Source organism: Varanus komodoensis, unplaced genomic scaffold (assembly GCF_004798865.1).
Source record: "Varanus komodoensis strain SLA01 unplaced genomic scaffold, ASM479886v1 scaffold2, whole genome shotgun sequence".
Lineage (NCBI taxonomy): Eukaryota > Metazoa > Chordata > Lepidosauria > Squamata > Varanidae > Varanus > Varanus komodoensis.
In genome coordinates, this window is record NW_025335568.1 from 49,099,372 (window position 1) to 49,122,336 (window position 22,965).

At 40.3% G+C, this 22,965-nt stretch overlaps 1 protein-coding gene across 1 annotated transcript in view; it reads right to left on the reverse strand.

The window, feature by feature from the left end:
* Positions 1-7,407: 7,407 nt before the first annotated feature.
* The window catches only part of NXPH1 (neurexophilin 1), a 181,252-nt gene continuing 165,694 nt past the window's right edge, over positions 7,408-22,965 (reverse strand). The window contains exon 2 of the mRNA XM_044428932.1: positions 7,408-8,169. Coding sequence (XP_044284867.1) covers positions 7,408-8,169 — 762 coding nt within the window. The remainder of the gene's footprint in view (positions 8,170-22,965) is intronic.

A 22,965-nucleotide genomic window follows, 5' to 3' on the forward strand; every position in this document is an offset into this window, starting at 1 on the left:
TGCCTTGTATCCCAGTAGAGCTCACCACAGGTGACTGCCCCAGGTCCACCTTTGCTGTCAATCGATGTGAGGGTAGTTTGAGGGACCACCGTTTTAATTTCTCAAAATGTAGCAAAGCAATCATGTCAGAGGTCTTCTGGGACAATGCAGGAGAAGGAAATAGAGGCCCACCGTTGCTACCAGGACTCACAAGGACCCACTGCTGTGGGATGAGCCCCATCAGGGGCCGCTGCATCAACAGCCACCTCCAGCCTGTGGCTGGCTCCACCATTCTTGCCCATAAGCTTTTGGCTATTCATAGCATGCTAGTGGGAATTATGGCAGGGAGGATCTGGTGTTCCTAAAGCCCGCCTGACCCCAGTGAAAAAGCACCACTTAACCTGTCCTATTGCTGCTGTATTAAAAATACACTATGAACATGCACAGGCTGCTACAAATTTCATTGAGGGAAAGCCAGAGAGACTTTCATAATCTGCCAAACTACCCTCTCCACCTGCATGTGCCTCATAGGAATGTTCTTGCTCATTTTCACCTTCTCTACATCAAGCAGGGGCAAAACACTCTCCAGCCCCTAAATTCCTATACTCCTCCCTCAATATAAAATGGCATTTTTGTTGCTGCTCTTTTGCAAGTAATAGTTCTTGTTTCTTAGTTGTCCTGTTTGATGACTGTTACTTCCATGCAGCATGTTGGCTGCAGAATATGGTGAATTCAATAGACAATGGAAGCAAGAAAGTCTCAAAGAAAACCAGCAGTTAAACAGGTATGCTAGTCTTCTGCACAGTAAGTTCTACTGCCGAGCAATGCCGCTTGAGAGAAATGATTTGATTAATGTCCCAATGAGGCTGAACAGCAGCACATGGAATGTGATGCTATGTGAGTGCAGCAAATTCAATAATTCCATTGATAAACATGTCATGAGAGCTAGCTCCTTTAGGGTAAATGCATCTAAATAAAAATGGAACTGAAGTAGAAAGCCTTCTGTAAAACGTAATTGCTTTATTTATTCTGGAAAGACAAACAATGCTTAGAAATCAATTGCCTTCACGCTATACAATGAATGAAGAGTGTGAGTCGAGGAAATTTATGTCTATGGCATGTCCCCATATTGGTTTTCCCTTCGAAATTTTTCCAAACTCCTGTCTCTTCAGCACTGTAATTCTTCTGGTAGATAAACTATCTTGATAAATCCCACAATACTTTTCATTGACTGTAATGTGTATTAGGCTACAGAGAGCTTCTGATTATAACACAAGTCTAAATGCCCAGAACAAATGCAGAAGTTCATGCCAGAAATCAGGTTTCTAAGAGATATTCAAAAATTTAACACATAACACATGGCAATATGTGGACAACTTTAATTCTATCACTGGGAGAGATAATACAGAGAACATCGTGGGAAAGGAAGAACACACCCAAGAGATGAAGATGACAATAAGTTGCATCAGCCCTCTACTTCTACCTATTGGATTTTAATAAACACAACATTTTGCACAAGCGCATCTATCCCAGGTCATGGATTCCTAATCACGGCTGTAAGGGAGTACAAAACCAGAAAACTTGTTTTAGGCTACACTGAAGAACAAGCATGCTAGATTCACCTACATGAGATAATCAGCATAGGTTCCTATCACTAATCAGTGATCTACATTCTGAAAAAGACTGAAGTTGCAATTCAAGACTATTTACTAGGAAGTAATCCCTACTGAATTCGGTAGGAGTTACTTGTGAGTAAACACAATTAGAATCAGGCTGTAAGAATTTAAGGAATTCCAAGTCAACCAAAGGTTAGACTCTTGAATATTAGTACAGTACAAACACCCATTCTAACCTTCTTTTTCAGTTATATGAAAATTTGGAATAAATTAAAGAATCCTCATAGATGTGAGAAATTGTTCATAAGAAAGTGAGGTGTGTATGGAGCCATGATTTCAACAACAACAGGCTTTACAGCTCAAGGTCATCTTTTGGTCCATTCTAACTCTACCATGATTCCACAAAGGAGCCTTTCTCTATATGTAAATAATAATAATAATTTATAATTAATGATGATGATGATGATGCTCAACTCAGTCTCGCTGGACACTGCAGGCTAACAGTTCTAATGACAAAAATAACAGTGGGTTAGAGACAAAGGTAGTTTAATGTAAGTCCCATTCATTCCTTATGGGTCAGCTCAAAGTAGGATCAACATTGGATATTTCATAGATTCATAGAATAAAAAGGGCAGAAGGGGCCAAGAAGACTATCAGGTTCAACCCTCTTCTGGTGCAGGACACCAAGTCACACCATCCCACTCAGATGGCTGTCCAGTTTTGCCTTGAATATCCCTAGTGTGGGAGAACCCACAACCTCTCTTAGCAACTGGTTCCAGTGTTGTATTGCTCTGACAGTTGGGAAGCTTTTCCTGGTGTCTACCAAGACTCTGGTGTGCTGCACTTTATATATAACCCTAGACAAATAAAGTCCAAGTGAAGAGAACTACTAAAAGAAATCAAATTGCTGTAAATGGACAGTCAGTATTAACAAATCAAATAAGAAAACTTACTTATTATTATGTTTATCATTCAACTTGAAACACAAGACAAAAATAGCATCAACACAACAATTATTCCCAAACAAACATTTCTTGATTATGTGGCTGCATTTGGAAAGTTAAACAGTGAGCTCACTCAATACACAGAAAACACATTTCCTATCTGAATCATTCTTCTCAGAGCCTTTCCTTAAATAAATCATTTTTCCTAATCCTTAGAACCAGGTCTGGAATTGACATGGCTGCGAGTAGAAATGATAATGTTTGCTGCAGAATCCACCAATTGCAGTGGGGAAGAAGATATGGATAAAATTGCAGTCATGGGGTGGATGCCACATTATCAGTTGCCTGATGATTGGAATGACCTTAGTTACAAAAAGCATTTCTTTGACCTCACTTCATTATTTGTAACACATCAATGTTATGGAAATGTTTCAAAATAAATGAGGAAAGGTTGAAAACAAGATATCCAGTGTGCAAATGGCCTGAAATTTGCATTTGTTATAGCACTGTTTTCCAGCTTTTTGATATATGTTGAGCACTGTTTTGTTTCCTGATTAAAATGAGAGGCACCTTCCACTTCACTCCCCTTCCCCCTTCACACATGCAGGTGAACACACAGAGGTACTTTCTCAGAGCTGCCAAAGCAATGGAAAGCTTCTGTTTGCAGCCGCAAGATAACGAGTTGCAGCCTTTCTCTTTACTCTCACAGTTGATTGAGGCCTGGAATGGGGCTGCAGTTTGAGAACAATAGTGATGTTTTTGATATTCCTAGGGATAGATGACAATTCCATTTCAGGTCAGTTTAGAGAAGAATTTACCAAAATTCACAAAGTTCTTCATTTTGGGGAGAAAATAACATGAATCGGAAACACTGGCAAAAACAGTAGCTAACAGACTTTTCCATCTAGGGCTTGAGTGCTTCAATCTTAAAAGTCTGAACATGTATCCCTCTGCATCAGGGTTGCCACTCTTTTTTGTGTCAGGAGTCTAGATTAGAACTTTGTATTATGCAGGACTTATCAAAAGTTTCTTATAAAAATGAGCTGGAACAAATTCTCAGCCCAACTGAACAGTGAGATTTCTTCACATGATGTACCTAAATGGCATGAGGGTGTTAAAGACAAGGCAGCTGCTAGAAAAAAGGGGGATCGCTACCTTGCCACATAGCTATTAGAAAAAAACTAGGAGTCTCATAAAGGTTAAAGGAAAAAGAGAAAATATTTCAGAAGGCAGACTCCCTGTCCCCCCAAATTACTCAAGATTTCAAAAATTTTAAAGGACAGAGAAATAAAACAAATAGATTGACATCCCTAGGTATTTCCCTCCATTTGTCCAATCCGGGTGGTTGGCATGATGGTGAACAGGGTGGCCTAGAAGAAACATCAACTTGTCAATGCATGCAGAAATTCCAGGTGTTCAAATGAAGTGTTTTGTCTACTAAGATCAGCAGGGAGAAGCACACCATAAATGAATGAGAGCATTGAGTAGGGGAGACATTTTCCATGATAGCTTTGAACTATGGCTACTCTAACTTTGCTATGAAGGCATAGCTGGAAAAAGTGCAAAAAGGTGAGATTAAAACGAGCAAAGGGCTGGAGCAACTCCGCTGTAAGGAAAGCTTATAATATTTGGAAATGTTCCGATTAGAAAAACGGTGAGAAAGGGGAGATACGACAGAGATGTACAAAAGTACACACGCTGTGGAGAAAGTGGAAAGAGAGAGATTTTTCCCTTGCTTGTAGTATTAGAAGCCAAGGTCATCCCATGAAGCTGAATGCTGGTAGATTAAATAAAGGAAATAATTCTTCACCATGTGCAACTAGTGCATAGTTGACTAGTGCATAGTTAAACTATGGGACTCACTTCCACAAGATGTAGTGAAAGCTGTCACTGCGGGTAGCTTTAAGGTGGCACTGGAGAAATTCATGGAGGGTGCAGCTATGAAATTACTGCTAGTCTTGACTGCTCTATGCTACCCCAATAGCAGAAGCAATATGCCCATGTGACACCAGCTGCTGGGGAACATGGTTGGGAGGGTGCCGTTGCACTCATGGGCTGCTTGTAGCTTTCTCATGGGCGGTTGATTGGCCAATGTGTGCAAAGAATTTTGGGAAAGATAGAGCCTTGGTCTCATTCAGCATGGCTCTTTTATGTTTTCACAGAACAGTGATGTTGAACCACTTTTAGACCAGAAGCTAATTTCAGAGGAGTAATGAGGAGCCGCATTCCAGTAATGGTTGCAGTCAAGGACAAACAGGCAGGGCCAAAGGCAAATGGGTGGGGGTGTCCAGACATACAGAAGTGGGACTAGGGCTTGCAAGAAAAGAAGAAATCTTGGGCAAAGGAGTATGGCCAGAGTACCCCAAGCGTCCAGACTGGGAACTCAGGAGGGTTGTATTTGGGTTCCAGGACTAAGGTTCCCCACCCTGACATAAAGCTACCAGTTGATATAGGGTGGTGGGGGGATTTTTTTTTTAAACATAAACAGGGAGCTTACTAACTTTTTCCCTGGATTGCATTATCAGGATTTAACTTAATGGATCAGTTCTCTTCTGAGTTAAACATATGTGGATAAACGTTTGAACTTTACCTTGGGACAGTCAAGGTGCAATGGTTACAGTCATCAGCTTGGACAATAGTTGCTTGTTCAAACCTTGTGAGAACTGGGAGACTTCAGGCAATTTACCCTCCTCTTACCAAATCTACCTCATGGGATATTTGCAAGACAAAAGGGGCTACTATGTACCTGACACAAGTTCTCTGGAAGCACAATGGCTTACCTATCTGATAAATAGGCAAGGCTTTGTGTATGTGTGCCTATCTTTACCATCATTGCGTTTGTTTTGCATTGTCTGGCAGAAGACCAAAAGGCACCAGGATTATGTGCAGTTCTGCTAACATCAAGAGGTTACAATATGGATCCCCCTGAATGTGCTAATATTTTTACCTGGTTATCACTGGCTGCACAGCAAGCTTTGGTTAGTTCTTTCGTAAGCATGGCTCTTGCACCAGAAACTAGCAGGTTGTGCTACAGAACGGCACGGGAAGTTAAGACAGCATGTTAATTCTTTTCCTGCTGACCTTATATATTGAAACTTTGTATCTCTACCTATTTTTCTTCTAGCAGGAGTTACTCCCAACTCTGGAGATTCATCAGGAGATAAAAGGCTGGGCAGATGAGGTTGTTAGATGGGGTCTGAGATACACATGTGTCCATGTGTGCACACATACACATACACAAAGAGATGCTCACATACATGAAGTTGAATGCCCAGGCTACATTTCAAATTCCCTGCCTTTTCTGTTTTCTAAAAAATCAGTAGAAATGTTACTCTTACACACAGGTCTGCTGGGATTCACATTTCCTCTTGAGCTTCCATCCAACTTACTCATGGGGTTGTTGTGAAGATAAACAAAATAGGCATCATAAAACTTGAGTGAACAGGGCAATACAAACACATATAATGATAAAGAACCTGGTTTACATAGCACAATTTGACGTGTGTGGAAGGGGAAGTCTTCAGCGTGCATACTGAGATGGAAGAGGCTATCATCACTGGAGATTCAGTCTTTCATTAGTGCTATTTAAACCACCATCAAGTGCATATTGAAACTCGAATTTAAGTATTTTATTTTTATGTACATTTCAATCTTTGTCACCTGGAAAGAAAAGATCTAAATACAGACAGACTGTAAATGTTGTAAGTGTATAGCTTTCAACAATACTTTAGCTGAATAAATGCTTTGTACAGAATTCAGTCTTCTTAAATGGAGTTTACAGCTACATTGATAAAATGGATTCCTCATTTCCTTGTTTTGTTTTTAACCAATAACAAGCAGAGAGACAATTACAAGTTAATATTAATAAGCAGCTCAAATAACACGGGTTAAACTATGTACAATACAAACCATTCATACAAATGAAGACTAGGATATTGAATTTGTTACAATATTGTGTAATAAAGATAAGACAGACCCTTGCAACTTACAGGTCATCTATCAGGCATTTTCCTTCCTACATGGTAACTGATGCGTATCTTGGCTGGTCTCAGTCGATTCTACCATGCCGGACTGCTGGCTGGCAAAATGCAAACCCTTACGGTCTGTTGACGTGTAAATTCCAAATGTGTGCTCATCTTTATTAGTTCATTAGGCTCCCTCTGCAGAAAAAGGGCCACCTAATCCCACCTTGAATGTGCCCACTCTGTGCTGGAGAAGAGTCACTATACTTTGTTGTGTTCATAGAAAGAGAAATACTGAACTCTAGACACACACACATTCCCCCCACCCCATTTTAACAAGCATTTACTCCTACACAGTATTATTTACCAGTACAGCTACTCCAAGTGATAGAATGCATGAGTGGGGATTATTGATTATCATGTATTCAAGACTTAAAAGGAGATTTCCATAACAGTCTGTGTAAGAAACCATTCTCTGTCTAGTTAATCCTTTTTGCTTGATGATAGGTTATCCAGAAACATTATATATCAGACAATGAAAGCCCTCTTAACAGGAATCTCAATAGATGCACACTGCAAGGAGGAGGAAAGAGATAGAGAGTGTGAGAGAAAGAAATTGTGTGCGGCATTATTTAAAATCCATAGTGATTTACAACTGGACTGATATACATGGAGCTGACTGGGCAGAAATGACATTAGATTGGTTTCCTCTAACATATTTGCAGCCCATTGACATCAGCAGCAGAGTGTAGACACATTCCAGGCAATAGATGTGGCCTTCTCCTTCGAGGTAACAGCCCTGTCCTATGACCTCTTTGATTTGATCTGATCTGATTTGATTTTTGTACTCGTTTTATTGTTTAATTAATTATTCCTCAGGGTCCAGTCTCAGATGTATGGTCTGCTTCAACCTGAAGGGAAGTAAGGTGTGTCACTGTGATAGTTGTAATCAGGGCACACCTTCTGTACTAGTTTATAATCTGTACTATAAAAGGAAATGTAAATGCAGATCACTTTAAAGGGCTTGGAGCAGAGCCATGAGACGTGACTTTGGGTCTGCTCCTGATAACATGTTTTTGAAGGGTCGTAGTTGCAGAGCGTGTTCTTGGTGGCCTTGTCCACCTTCTCATATTCAATGCGGCAGTTGAAGGACTTGGAATCTTTGGCATCAATCACTGTTTGTTGTGCCACGTCAAACTCCACTATTTTGGTCGGGGGTACCAAGCTCACAGATACATTCCCTTGGCCAGTCGAATTATGCCTGAAGTAAACACTGAACGTCCCATTACCATGATCAACGATTTTCCCAGTTATCAACAGGTTTAACTTCACTGTCTTGATGTTGGAATGAAAATCACCCCAGCCAAACATTTTCTTAAACTTCCCTGTCTTCACAATGGGCCGTCTCTTTGCTCTGGGTCGAGGCTCTTGAAGGTCCGTGGAGTTCCTCAGCCAATCCCAGAGATCTTGCTCAGAATAAGTTTCCGGGGCATCATACCGCAGGTTCAAATCTGTATCATTTTCTTTGCCACGAAAAGTCTGTGATAGCAGCCGGCTGATAGACAAATCTTTGCTGCTTTCTGTCCATATGTGCTTTAATGTAGATTTGGAATTGCCTGTTTTTAGAAGTTCTGATTTTCCACCACTGGTTAAATTTGCACATGTGACCTGAAAGAAAGAGAAACGAAAAGATATGTTTATCTATAGACGCACCTACCCCATTCTTCTCAAAACAGAGATTGAATTGCAAGTCTAAATGTAGCTCAAATCCATTTTTAAAGCATCCCATCAATATTCAAAACACCATGCTTCATATAATTATGTAAATAGAAAAAGGGAGCAATGCGGAACTCCTTTTTTAAAAGGATTATTAGCTGTTTGTCTTCTTTCACATAGGTCATATTCATGCTACAATCAATACATACTGTTAATCTACAAAGGGATCATCAAATTGAACTTTATACTGAATTGGTCTCTACCTGATAAAAGCTTACTCCTGCCTCTTTAGCAGAGCTGACCCTCTTTTTCCTCCTTTAGGTGCTTATGACTCCTTTCTTTCCAGCAAAATATTCAACCCGACCACTGTCTGACTTTCTTTAGCTCACTGGTCCAGTTCAGGAAATCAATTTTCCCCAGTCTGGATGCTCAAGATTTGTCAGATTGCAAGTTCCATCATTCCCAGTCAGCATGAACAATGGGCTGAGGATTACTTCTCTAAAACACTGTTTTGGTAATGAGAAAAGAGTTCTCTACTCCCTGACCTTTTACAAGTGAGTAAAAATAATAGTTTTCATTTTAGAACAAACTGCATTTCTTCCTTAGGTACCAACTTAGGACACTAGTTTATTCTAAACAAAGTTAGTAAAAACAAACCAGGATACCTCTAGATCCTGATCCTGATCCACATCCACATCCATACCTGTCTGTCAATCACTCTATAGCATGATTCCCTGAATCATGTACAAATTTTAAAAGACATTGCATATAGTAATAATATAAAAGATTTCAACAACCACAACCAAAATCCACATAGTTATTCATACAATATCTCAGAAGAGCCAAAATCCAAAGAGCACAATATCAATATGCTTCATGAGATGCTAATTTAGAAGGAAAGGCTGTTAAAAAAATATGTGTTAAATGTCCTGTGTGAACAGGAAAGTCCTGGCCTGACATGGAAAACATAAACATGGGTGCCAGGTGAGCCTCTCTAAGGACAGCATGCCATAACAGGTGGCAGTAACTAAGGAGAAGACCATGTCCTTCCCAGACACTTCCCACACTTCAGATTGAGGAAGCATTTGAGCAAGTGCTTTTAGAGTTGATCAAGGATCGTGGGTAGATCTGGGCAGAATTTTGATCTTGATTTATTAGCTAATTTTAGCTAGATCTAGCCCCAGCTGGGTCCATGAAACTGTATGTAATGAAGAATGATAGCTTGTTCTAAAGTGAAGCAGCAGCTTTCACTCTATATATCTTGCATCCGAAGGAGGAAATGGTAGAGGAGCATGTGAGCACAAGTCATTCACAGTCATCTCAACCATAGTTTAGAAATAGTAGATGGTCATCTGAACTGAGTCATTGTCAATCCCAGACTACCTCTCCATCTAATTGGAGAGGTGAGTCTGGGATTGAATCTCCATGTAAAAGATTGAAAGTCTTTGGGGTGGGGAGAACAATGTTCTCTGTTGGTATGTTTGTGTTGGCTTCAGTGTTCTAAATCTGACATCACATCTATGGATTCACACCATACTATCTATAAAATTAATGTGGGTGTCTATTGTTTGAAAAGCTAGTTTTCTTCTTCTTGCTTAAAACTAGAATCAAAATTACAACCATTATAATATCTAAAATGGCCAGCAAAGAGGAACCTGAGCACTGAACCTAAAAATCTGAACAAAAGTTGCACAACATGAATAATAAGATTTTATTCACGATGTGAGAAGCACAGAGCAGTTCAATACTCATACAAAAACTATCCAAGCTATCTGAACACCAAGACTCAGTTGTTACTTTCCAAATTTCACAGTGGGTCAGTGTAAGATTAATAATTGCTTTCAGCTTGCAACCCTACACTCTCACCTGGGAATGAAATCATTTCAACTTAAGGAGGCTTAAATCTGAGCAGACATGTATTAGAATAAACATTAGTGTTGCAATCATCATCATCATCATCATCATCATCATCTTTTAAAAATGAATGGTGAGGACTGAGTCCTTATTTCTAAGAATATGGGGGATTAAGAAGTGCATCATTGGAGTTCTGATTTGCCATTCCTCACCACTATTTAATTTGCTGCCACAGCCACTTCCTTTCTTCAAGAAAAAATAATTTCAAAGATGCCCCAAAAGCCAAGGAACTGAGATCATTTCCTTTACGAGCTTGCTTGCTAGTTATTCACCAAGAACTAATGAGGTACAAAATATAGCTCTTGCTTTTTGACCATACTTATTCATCCAGATAGAAAATGATTTGCTTTCAAAAAGAAAGTCAAAGGTGAAGAAAGATCTAGAGAAATTGTCATTTGAGTTGGGGGTTCTTGTACTTGTTTACCTTACCGAGGTGGGTGTAGAGTGTCCTGTTTTTCTTTGTACAATCTTCTCTCCAGCAGCTGCCAGCCTCGCCAGCCTTCCACACTTCAAGGGAAGCCCGGGGGAAGGCATCTTGAGTTAATTCTTCCCAAAAGACTTTTTTCAGATCACAATGTGTGGGTAGCCAGGGAGGATGCAGCACAATGGAGAGAGATGTGATGCAGCGGTGATGCAGCACCCTTAGCTGCCTGACAGTGATTCAGTAAGCTGAAAACCACTAGTGTGATGCATTCAACAAAAAGTATAAAATGAGGCAGAAAAATGGAAGCCTCTTTCATAGGAGAAGAAAACTTTCAGAAAAAAGGGAGACAGACTTTGGCACAGCACCCACATCTTCAGCGTGGTACATGCAAAATGTAGTTGATGCTGTTGCAACCTGCTGTGGAAGGACAACAGTTGTATTATTATCACATGGCATTTAAATCTTTGTTTCCTCTTGTGAAGAACCCTTGGAGGTAGGATAGGCTGACAGTGAGTGACCACCTCCAAGTCAGACAGTGGGCTTCGTGGCTAAGTGGTCCCCAGTCCAATACTTTAACTGCCACATTACATTGTCATGAAGAGTCAGTGAAATTTCTCTTCCCCAAACAAAGACAGATAGTTTTAAGAAAGTCATTAGTGCAAAGCTTTGCAGAGAACTGCTTCTGATTGGGTACATATGAGAAGTTTCTTTCTGTTCCACTTTTTCCCAGAATTTGCTTAATTCACTCTACCTGCCCAGACCTGGATGCAGTTTTAATTTCAATCTGAGGTCAAAGTCCATACATTTCTAATCCCTCTCAAAAAAGTACAATTCAAAATACACATTGAATTATTGTGAGAAGAGAAAAAGTAAAGCTTATAATCTAATATGTATACAAGTCAGAACAAGGATGTAATCCAGAGTTTCTGTCTGTAAATTCAACTAGCCTCCATTTTGCCTATTCTCACATTTCTACTCCAGACCAGAGTTTTCTTTCCCAAAGAGAAGCAATGCAGACTTAGCTCAAAATCCGGAATCAGTTCTGGTCGCTTTCTGAACAACAGCCACCCAACAACTGTTCCTAAATAAATATTTTTTTGCATGACTGGAGGGCAAGAAAATGGAGAGAGACAAATACGCTAGCTCTTGGAATGATTTAGCCATTTCCCCTTCTTTTAAGCTGCACAGAAGTTAAATACCACCTAGCTGGGTTGTATCTGTGTCTGAGATCAGCACAGAGAGCAAGGACAGAGACTGTAATGAAATGCATTGATGGTGCATCAGTTAATGATGTAGCAATGAAGATGCCACAGGGAAAGGGTGAAAGGCTTAGGATATAATTCTTAAGGAGCAAGTAGCGACCAAGATCAACTTCGGAGGAGATGGGGAAAAGCCAGATGTGCCAGTCCAGCATGAATGTGTCAACAGAAAATGGACCTAGGTAGTCAACCATCCCATCTTCTTGCCCCTGCAATTGCAAGAATATGGAGCTTTGCGCATTCTGCTACCCTCTGAAACTCACCTTGCATGTCTGTCCTCCATCTCATTTCTAAAGCATCTGTTGAATGCTTTGTGTACCAGATGATCAAGCTTCAAATTCTCTCAGTTATTGGATGAAACAACAGAGAGGTAATTTTAGACTGAAACACTGGCTCATTTTAGGTTTTACGAAACTAAATTAATATTACAAAATGAAGAATTCTGAATTCTGGCTCGAGACACACTTTGGAGGGCCATCTCTCCTCTTTCTCTTAGAATGATGACCAACATGATGGCAGTGCACTGAAAGCTTTTCTTATGCCCCGCCCCCACACTTCACTTGACAGGCAGGAAAATGCACAATTCGCAAGGAGTTTGTGCCATGTCTTTCAGATTATCAGAGGTACCCTCCAGCACTGTGCAGATTAAAATAAGATCAAATGTGTGACATTTTTTTTCCTCCATAAAAAGAACTACTGCCCAAACCCCTTCCCATGCCCCCATTACATATTACTAAAGCATCTCCTTTCTCTTGAATTCATTTACTTTACAAGAGCCTTTCTTGCAGTGGTTTAAATGCCAATGATGTGCTTGATCAACAAACTAACTAAAAAAAAAACACCATTGATTGGCCTACAAAGCATGATCACCACCCCAACTGACAGTACCTGCTTCAGGTTCTGGAGGACAATTGGGCAAAAACCCCAATGCCCCTCACCCCAGTATTGTTATCCATTGTTGCTGAAGTTTCATTTCCTCGTCGTCATCATCTGCTTGCTTGCCCAGCGGAGAGGCAATGAGCAAGCAGATGGAAACTTCTGCTGCTTCTCATTCTAAAAACCACTGTTCCCCAGGCCTAAGCAAGAGGAAGATGAACAGGCAGGGCTCAAGGGCTATCACTAGGTTGCATCAGGAGGCCAACAGGAGGCTATCAGTGCTGGGGTACTCGAGAAGTATACTAGCCCTTGATCCAACCGTGCAAGGAAGCTTCACTGAATGGATTATGCAAAATGGGAGTCCGTGCATTACATCAGGCCTTATTGCTCATTTGCATGTCCTAAAATCACAGTGAAGATGCATCTGCCTCTCCCTCCTTCCCCAGGACAGATGCAGGAGAGAGAACTGAAGAAAAGCAATTCAAGCAACTCACAAACACAAAAGGTCAATTAAAAATTGCTTTAAAACCCCCTCTCCTAAAGGCAACATTCCCTAATGCAGAAGTTGCTACCCTGGCCAATGGAGGACAGGTGGTCATTACCCAGAAGAACTCTGTTGTGTAATAGTGGCGATTGCAGTAACATATAAATTGAAACAGACACAACTTTCAGATGCAACATGTGGTTATTCTTGCTCTCAGGTGCCTTAATCAACACAATTAAAGGTGGCACTTTTAGATCCCTGCCCATCTTGTGCAGAGGCCTGGAATGTTCTTTTCTCCCAAGATTTACTAGGCTTGCAAGCATGAGATATCACACAGTCATACCCACTGTGTTTTAATGTAAATGGAATATGTTGGGATGCCGTGGCATTAGGGTAATGGACACAACTCACTAAGCATTTAGTGAGGCCATATAACTACGACACTGCTAGCTGTCTGTTCTTGAGCCCTGAAGATTTTATAGTAAGTTATCACAAAGCAAGCTGTAACTTGTCACAACACAGAGGACTGAAGTTGCTTTTTTCTCCTTTCCCAAGAATCTGCTACCAATAATATGTTGATCTGGGATCAGGAGGTCAGGCAGTTTTGAAAATGTTGCCAAAAATCATTACAGACAGCAAGGAGAGCTAGTAACTCTTTCGCTTGGTGACCTGCAAACAGTCAATAATGAAAAATCACTGTTTGATAGTTTGTTATTTGGAGCAGCATTTTGACTGAGCATAATTTGCCCAAGGGCATATTAAGAAGACAGAGTATGTTTACATGATTAGGGAATTGATCAGTCTGTCTAGTTTCCTAGAACTTGAAGAGAACACTCCCGTCTTTATGTCGCATCTGCTTAAAGGCTGGAGATATTTTCACAGTGACATTTGACTTCATTAAATGTGTTTTCCATGAATATTAGTCTCTCCCTGGAGATTTCTGATGGGAGAGTGAGTAATTCATCTCAAAATCCATGTAGGGGAAGGGGCTTATTTTAAAACCATTTGTTTTGGTATGAAATGCTGCCAAAGAAACCTCAAATGCTGAAGATCAGATCAGTTTGGAGGAGATCCAGAGATGTATGGAATGACTCTTTCTTTCCTGACATTTTTCCATGCTGTTATAAAACAGCTTTCCTCTACAGGGGCTCTCAAGATCTTTTGCACTTCAAGCTCCATTTTCCCCAAGCAGCATCAATTTCTGAACTGTCTAGGAGGCTCCATCTCAGGGAAGGCCATTATGGAATCATATCATTACAGAATTTGTTTTAGGAATCTAGAATAGAAATCTAGATTAGATTTCTAAACTTATTTAGAAATAAGTTTCTTCTACTACTACTACTTCTTCAGCACAACAAGGACTTGTCTGGCTACACTGTTACATACTAATGGTTTACTGAAAGAAGATGGGGAATTTGGTGTTAGGTTAAGACCTTCCTCTGCTCCCAGGTATATAGCAGCATATGACAATTTTATAATGTAGTCTTATGGCTAATGCGGCAGTCTTATGGCTAAATCTACTTTAATTAGATTTATTAAAAATATAATAAATAAATAAATAATCAGATATATTTGTCTATTGGTGATATAAAAACTGAATGAATGATTAAATCTGACAATAAGCTAAATGAATTCTAATTTTTCATCACTTACAGCAGATGATGCTAGAGAGGTATGCCCATCTGGAATACTCTTTTCAAGACTGCATGCAAGCGACTATATTAAACAAATGTTTTAGTTAAATGAAAACTTATAAAGAACCACTAGGCTAGACTGAATGAACTCCCAGAGTTTTTAAAGAATTCAACTGTAAAATTATTGATTTTGAACTAAAATACAGAACTATTAAATCAGCTTCCTTAATGGAGGACTGGATGTCACAAAGGCCAATGGAACAACTGTTTCGCTAATTCCTGTACTTGCATTTCAAAGTGTGCACTTGCACAAATACACACTTCCAAAACTGTATGTATCACACCCATATGTCTTTTCATGCTTTTGCCTATGGGGCGAAATGCAAATTTTTGGCTAGAAGTATACCATATGTTTATAAATGCGTATTTTTTGCAGCTGGGAAAATAGTACACTTTTTAAAATTTATGGTTTTCCTCACTGCCCCCCCCCCAAAAGGCACATTTGGAATTGCAGATGAGGTAAAACAAATGTTGAGGAGCAATTCAGAGAACCTCAGTGAACTTAAGCATTGCATGTTCAGCCATTTCTAGGCCTGGGAAATGCTTGTTTGTATTACTTCTTTTCTGCTAGTCTGTTGTAATCTCTTGGCAGTGAATATAGCTATATCTTGTCAGATATGTCAAACATCTCACTTTCCTTTCAATTTAGAACACATTATACAGTTAGGTGCCACATACTATGTGATCAAAATACCAAAAGAGCTGCATGACTTGAAAAGATTTTCCGGTAGTATTTCTTACGACATTTAGGTTTAGAACTCTGAGAAGTGCTAAGTTGGGATATGAGTAATGGCAGAGATGCAAATGAATGTATAAAGATTTGGAGGAGGATTGGAATGTTAACTGTGTGAAATATCCTATTAACTCTTGCCCTCTGTTTTACATTTTTAGAACGAATTTAAACTAAACTCCTGAAGCCCAGAGCCAATGTCATCATTACAGCTTTTCCCCCCTTCTACTTCTTCACTTTGGTAGACTATTACGAGTTTTGAAAAATTCACAGTAGTTCTATTCTGCAGGGGATTTAAATTTTCTAGAATAAATTAGAGTGGGTTAAAAATGTCTGACAGAGTTTTAAGGCTGCTGCATAATACAGGCATCACAGAGTTTCTGTTCACTTTGAAATGAAATGCTAGCTAGGTAAATAACTTTTGTCAAGGAGCTGGTGTTCTGATTCTACACTTCTATAAGCCCTCTTTTATTAATATTGGCTTTGCCATTTCCTGCATATGTGCAGAAAAGAATATTAAATAATTTTCCTGAAAGGCCACTGAGCAACATTTTAATCAAAATCTGCATTGTGCTCCACTTTACATATGCCACTTGTTGAAGGAAATGCCCCCATTTCATCCAGGAGTCAATCCAAACACCTCACAAAAAACAATGAAATAATATTTCCATAAAACAAAGGAATTTTCCTCCAAATACAAAGCAACAATTTTGTGTTTTTAATGCAAGATGGTTTTAAAAATGATTACATGATTAAAGGAGATTAATTTTATGTTAGGTTTCACTGAGGCAACATTACCTACAATGCAGGCTAAACATGCCCAGTTGAAGCAGCATGAAATTAACTATCCATTTGCAAGTAAACAGGAGTTAAATCTTCCTTCCTTCCTTCCTTCCTTCCTTCCTTCCTTCCTTCCTTCCTTGATGTATATGCTACCTTTCAAATTAATTCAAAGTGGTTTACAAAGATTATGTAACAATTTGGGTTCGAACCAAATTTACAATGCATCAACTGTGCTGGGGGAAGTGGACATCCCTTGCTCCTTTCACCCACAGTAATTTTGTCAGTCTCATGATAATGCTACGAGTCAGGAAACCTTGATAAATGGGGTGCTGCTGGAGGAAAAGGGGAATTCTCAGAACTCAGGCAAAGAGGCCCAGCATGAGCGGAGCCTTTGCTCTCATGGAAGGCCCCTTCCTCTTGTAGAAGGCAAATCCTAGAGTTAGCCCAGAAAATATGGAGAGAAACTGTTCAAATGACTAAAATCAATGTCATGCAATAAAACCAAGAGTGGGATAAAACAATTTTGCTGAAAAACAGAACTTTCAATCACACTGAATGCTTGCCAAGATGAAAAGGCCTTGGCAGCTCTACTAAAGCTTAAAAGAGAGTTCAGTCTAGGGAAGGAGTTTCACAATCTGTCTCCTGGTTGCTGCAGAAGAAGCTCTGTCCCATATTCCTACCAGTCATAAAACCATCATGTGGCACAGGATTTCAAGAGACACATAATCCAACATCTTGCTGATGAAGGAAGTCAGCTACTACAGCATCTCTGATAGATGCCGTACAGGGATATAGCCCCTGATTAACAACCTCTAATGAAGGATAACTGACCACCTTTCAAGGTAGTTTGTTCCTTGGTTGAACAGCTCATACTGTCAGGAACTCTTAACTTGTCTATTCTTAAAGTTTAGCTGAATTGTCTTTCTCAGTTTAGAACTCCTGGTTCAGGTAACAGCACCTGGTGTGACAGAAACAAATTTGCTGTATCATCTATGTGATAGGCCTTCAAATATTTTAAGATGGCTCTTCTCTAAACATGCCCAATTCCTTTAACTTTTTCTTAAAAAGACTTAGTCTCCATTCGCTAGCTTTGTCTCTCTTTCTAGGCAGCTTCCTCTTGGTCAACTTTCTTCCCGAACTGAGGTGTCGAGAACTGGACACAATATTCCAGGTCATGTCTAACTAAACAGGTGGTGATGCTGGAAAGTCCAATTTGTTTAAGCTCATCAGACTTCTTGATCTCTTCCAGTCTGATGGCCAGAAGTGGGCCAAGTTGGGATTTTCCCATCTCTATGATGGGTTGCACATTTAAAGCACACACATAATGCTAAGGAAACCAGTGCAATTTATGCAATCTGTGCAAATCATACATTGATGTACAATTGGCACCCCCAAAGCACACGGTCATTGTCTGTTTGGTTCAAATCACATGAGAACCGCAAGCTTTTCAGAGTGCTAATTTGCATAAAACGGCCAATTTTAAGTGAACTCCATTTTTTAAAGGAAAAATAGGCATGTCTGCAAGCTGGCTCAACTTGTAATAGAGCAAGCTGGTGCCAGTGCAGAACTGGAATCTGGTGTGGGAAGCAGGAACAAAATCATGGAATTTGCCACATGTTTCTTCATGTATTGGATACCTATGTCTGACCCATGCAGAACAGAGTAGTACTGTTACTTCTCTTGACCTGGGCACTGTACCTCTGTTGAAGCTGTGGCCTAGAATTACATTTACCTTTTAAGCTGCCTCATTGCTCTGCTGGTTCATATGGCTGGCTGATCTACTAAAACCCCCAGTTCACTTCCACACTTCCTCCAGTCCTGCCAGGGTGTGACTGCATAGCACAGCCTCTAATGCTAGACCCAAGGAACAGGCAGGGTTGCATGGGAGAAGGCAGCTGTTCTTCAAATACTGCTGTCCTCAGAGCGAGCCAGTATCTTTGCCTTTGTGCGCTCAGTCACCATGGAGATTGGCAGCCTGGTAGTGCTTTCTACTTCCCTCCTGGAGAGGCTGAATAACTCTAGACAGACTGCTTCTTCCTAGCTTTAATGCAAAGAGCTGTTGCATCCCCACCAAGAACTCTTGCCTATATCATATGGCTAATACGCTCTGGACAGTGCCAGCAAAAGAGGAATTAATACAACACTCAGCGAAAATCTATAAGTCTGATTATAATTCCAGGCCCAAAGCCTTTCCCATAGATGGCCACTTAGGCATCTCAAAAGAAGAAAAAAAGGGGGGGGGGGGGGAGGAATGCATCATGAATAAATGAGGACACAGGTGGACACTAGTTTGCATAACATTTGGTTATGTTAATCTATATGTACAGATGCAATTTTAGATATAATGGGTATAATCCAAGAGGACACGTTATGTGCCTAGTGATTCTCTTGCACTGAAGATCCTGTTGCCCAAGCAGTGTGTCCAATCAATCCCACTGAGCAAGCAGGACTCACTTCTTGTGCTGCAAAGATTTAACAGTCCTCAGAGGAAGCTCCAAAATGAAAAAATGTGTGTTTCTCTGTCAGTTCAGGTTTGCTTATTTCTGGTTGCTCCAAAAGCACTATATATGCTATACAATCAGTGGGTGCCATTTGTGGATAGGATTTTGCAGCTGCAAGAAAATCAACAGAAATGTAAATGCACCATTGGATTCTGCCCAATGACTATAATTGACATGGAAATATCTTTCATCACAATGGGAAAGATCATGACCAGACAAGCTATGTGTCTGCTCAGTCTGTTGCCCAGGTGTTAACTGTTGATAGGCAACTTCAAGTGCCTTCTCTCCTTCTCATGGTTCTTTATCTTTTAAGTCAGATTTGGACTGGAGGGTTTTTTCAAACAGGAGACACCTTCAAGTAGAGGATGCCTTCAGATAGAGGACTCCTCTGAAAGTAGGACACTCAGCCACCCTACTTCAACAGATAATCACAGATTGCTGTGCAGTCTGCACATGCCATTTCACAGAACAGAACTGCACAAACTGCTGACTCCAAAGCCAAGCATCTCTGCACAGTCCTTGCAGAAGACACAATTCAATATCCAAGGTGCTTTTGTCCACAGGTACATTCAGGCTGCAGCAATCTCCTCAGTACAGAACAGAGAGAAGTATGGTGTCCAAACACTGCTTTGAAACAGACAAGAGTTGATGAAGGGACAAGAATGCCTTTGTTCTTGCATCAGAACTTTGATCTTCATCTCTCCCTTCCAGCCCCCATCACAGCCCATTGTGTTTTTCCTATAAGAAAGCCGGTATTCCAGGGAAGAGGAAGAGCAAAAAGATGATGAAGTATATCAGGCATCACACATTGAAATACATCATGTAATCACATGGCAGGCCTTGGGAAGAAGTGATATCTCTGCCCTTCCACCCCTGTTCTTGAAAGCAGAAATCTAAATGTGTGCTTTGAGATTCTTAATGACATAATCAAAATATAACTGTTCTGGTGTTTATCTATAAAATGGGCAGAGGTTATCCTGGGCTTTGACTGGCAGGGACCACTTCATCCCGTGTAGCAAGAACAATTGATACTGAAAGAAGTTGAGCCCCTGCAGCCTGCATGGAGCTCTGTGCAAAGGCTGAAACACTCGTCAAGTTTTCAAAGGAGATTTGAAGGAGAGTCAGAATTCTACATACACTGCGTTATTTACACACACACACACACACACACACACACACACACACACACACACACACATTTTGACTAAATGCAAACTCAATCTGGTGCTTTAAAAATCAGTGAACATGCACATATTGCTGGTATAATCTGTGTATTCATGCTGTCTCCAGCTCTTACATTTGTATGCTGTGTTCTGATAAAGCATTCAAGGCAGTTTACAGGTTAAAGCAAGCATTTCCGATCTAAGGGAGCAATCCTGTGACCTCTAAGACAACCACAGAGGAGCCAAAGGTTGGTTCAAGGTCCCCTGGCGTATCAGAAAGGGGAATCAGAGATCTCATCCCTTTGCCCCCTTTCAGCCAGTATGGAAGGAACTGTGACAGCTGGCCTCAAAGTTTAGGAATACTACCTTGTAGAGGTGGGGAAAGGATGTTTTTCCTGGGCAGGGTATTTAAAATAGAAAGACAGCTGTGCACGCGCGCGCACACACACACAAATCTAGGAATCCCTGCATAAAGAAAACTAGGCTAGAACATTCTCTTTTCATTTAGAAGTGTGTGGGGGCGTCTTTTTTATATACAAAAATGCTTTTCTATGTCAAGAAAGAAAGAAAGAAAGAGAGAGAGAGAGAGAGAGAGAGAGAGAGAGAGAGAAAGAGGCAGATTTCAGGCTGCCAATTTCTACATCAAGATCATCTGCTTCATTGTTGCACACTAAAGGATGACATCACGGTTGCACGCTGGTTGCTTTTACATAACATGCAATATTCTTTTTCCAGCAGTACCTTACCTAATTAACAGTGAGAATTAATAGTCATCAGAATTAATCAAATTCAGTATGAGAGTGCTTGACTCAGGAGAGCTGTGGTTCAATTGCTAGTGCCATCAGTGAGATCATTAATTTAAACTAGATGAATAGAAGGGCCTTGGGGCATTGACACAGGAGTGGAGGGAGGCTGTTCAAATATTCAGATCCATTTTGGGCTGCATGTAGAGTTGTCAAGTTTTATCTACAAGAGTCCATAGATGCAGACTGCACTGTTTATAACTGGGAATCCCTGCCTCCTCTGGAAAAAAGAAAGAAAGAAATTACGTTAAACAGATGCAAGCTCAGAAGCTTAGGCCTAGGTGCTTCCACCTGGCAGTGCAGGACCACAGGTACTATAAGTGCATCCTCCTACCTGATTCTGCACAACAGAAGAACCCCAAGTCATAAGAAGTTCACTCAGACATGACCCAGTTGCCTCATTTGGTAGGAATTTAATGCATATTCCCTGATAGCAGAAGGACCAGGGCAGGAACCTGCTGAGTGATTCAGCCCTCTTTTGGGGGCTTGTCCTGAGTAGACCTGAAGAGGCTTGCCCTGCTTACTTGGAGCAGACATGCAAAGGCTTGGTGTTTGGGATGCAAGTATTTGAAAGTGCTGCAGGAGATGCAATCTTGCTAACTTTATTGCTGCAAGGACCAGAAGAGGCTTGCCCTGCATTTGAACAGGGTGTGCTTCTTAGGCTTGCTTCTGAGTAGATATGCTAGTACTAAAGTGGTAGCAAGGGAATGTGACGGGGTGGATTATTTAGCCCCACCCCATTTTGCCTTTGACCCCGCCCACCATTGGGAAGTAATCCTGAGAAGTCTCTGATGTGGAGCAGCCCTCAGGCTGAAAAACATTTGTCAGCCCTGGTTTCAAGGTGGTAGCAAGGGAACTTTTTCTTACTTGCTCAGGCAAGTAAATTTAGTAATCTTACTTGCATAGATAAGTAATTTTAGAAAGCTGGTGCCTTTTTTAAAGTGATTACAATGATCTGTACTTCTGTCAATTCACTCCATCCACATTTAAGCTACCAGTCCAAAATGACTTGCAAATTATTCTACCTACAATGGAACCAAATTGTAACGCAGGCAGCAAGAAAAACCAAGGTGAGAGTTCCTGCATAAATAATATACATTTTTTCTTTTTTTGCTTGCAACCAAAGGTGAGAAATTCCCAAAGTCGATCAGCAGTGAGGTGTGAGGAAAAGAACCCCATACTTCATCTTAATATATTGTTCAACAACCCAATGAACAATTGGGCAACGTCCAGCCATATTGTTAATATTATTTATACAGACACATTTTGTGTTTAAGTTCATAAAAATATATATCCACAAGGTTTGTCTTAAATTCTGGTTCAGTATCATGATGAAAGGCTCACCCCCTTTTTTCAGTGTGTGGGAGTACAGAATCTCACAACCAAGGTAGTTTTGTTCTGTGGTCAGCAGCTACAATAACAATAACTATCTTAGCCAACAAGCTTAATTTGTCTGGCCTACTAAATACTGAGTACAAAAGATAACTAAGAAAGGAAGTAATAAACACACATTATAATGCAATGGAGAATTGCACTCCACAGTAATGTTCTTGCTAAATAACATCCAATATGTTCACAACATTAAAATATAAATGTTAAACAGTCTGCAGGAGCATGGCTGTTTTTCATAGCTCTTGGAAATAGATTCTGCTTGTCTTGTTCTCATCATTCAAAGTACTTCTGTCCCTCCCTTCCCCCCCTCTCTGTCAGTGTGTGTGTTTGGAGGGGGAGTGTAGGTGTGCACACACACAAATACACACACACAGTTTTTATCTACCCTATAAATAAAGACTCATGAAAATACAATTAACTATCAAACATTACTGTTCCCTTTATGGACTTTTTGGACTTCACTTACACTCAGCATAACACAATTCAGCTTTCATATTGAAAGCATTATAGATAATACATAATGCCTGGAATTCAGGGCATAGTTACACAAAACCAAATCCCATTGAAATCAATGGGGCTTAAATAGGCATAGGTGAGAAATTCACGCCATTAAGCATTTCATTTTTTATAGGGATTTACCCAATCCATATCTCCCAGAACTGAATGCAAAAACAGACATAATTTGCAGTCAGAAATCTATACATTTCCAGGCTTTGCAGGTATGC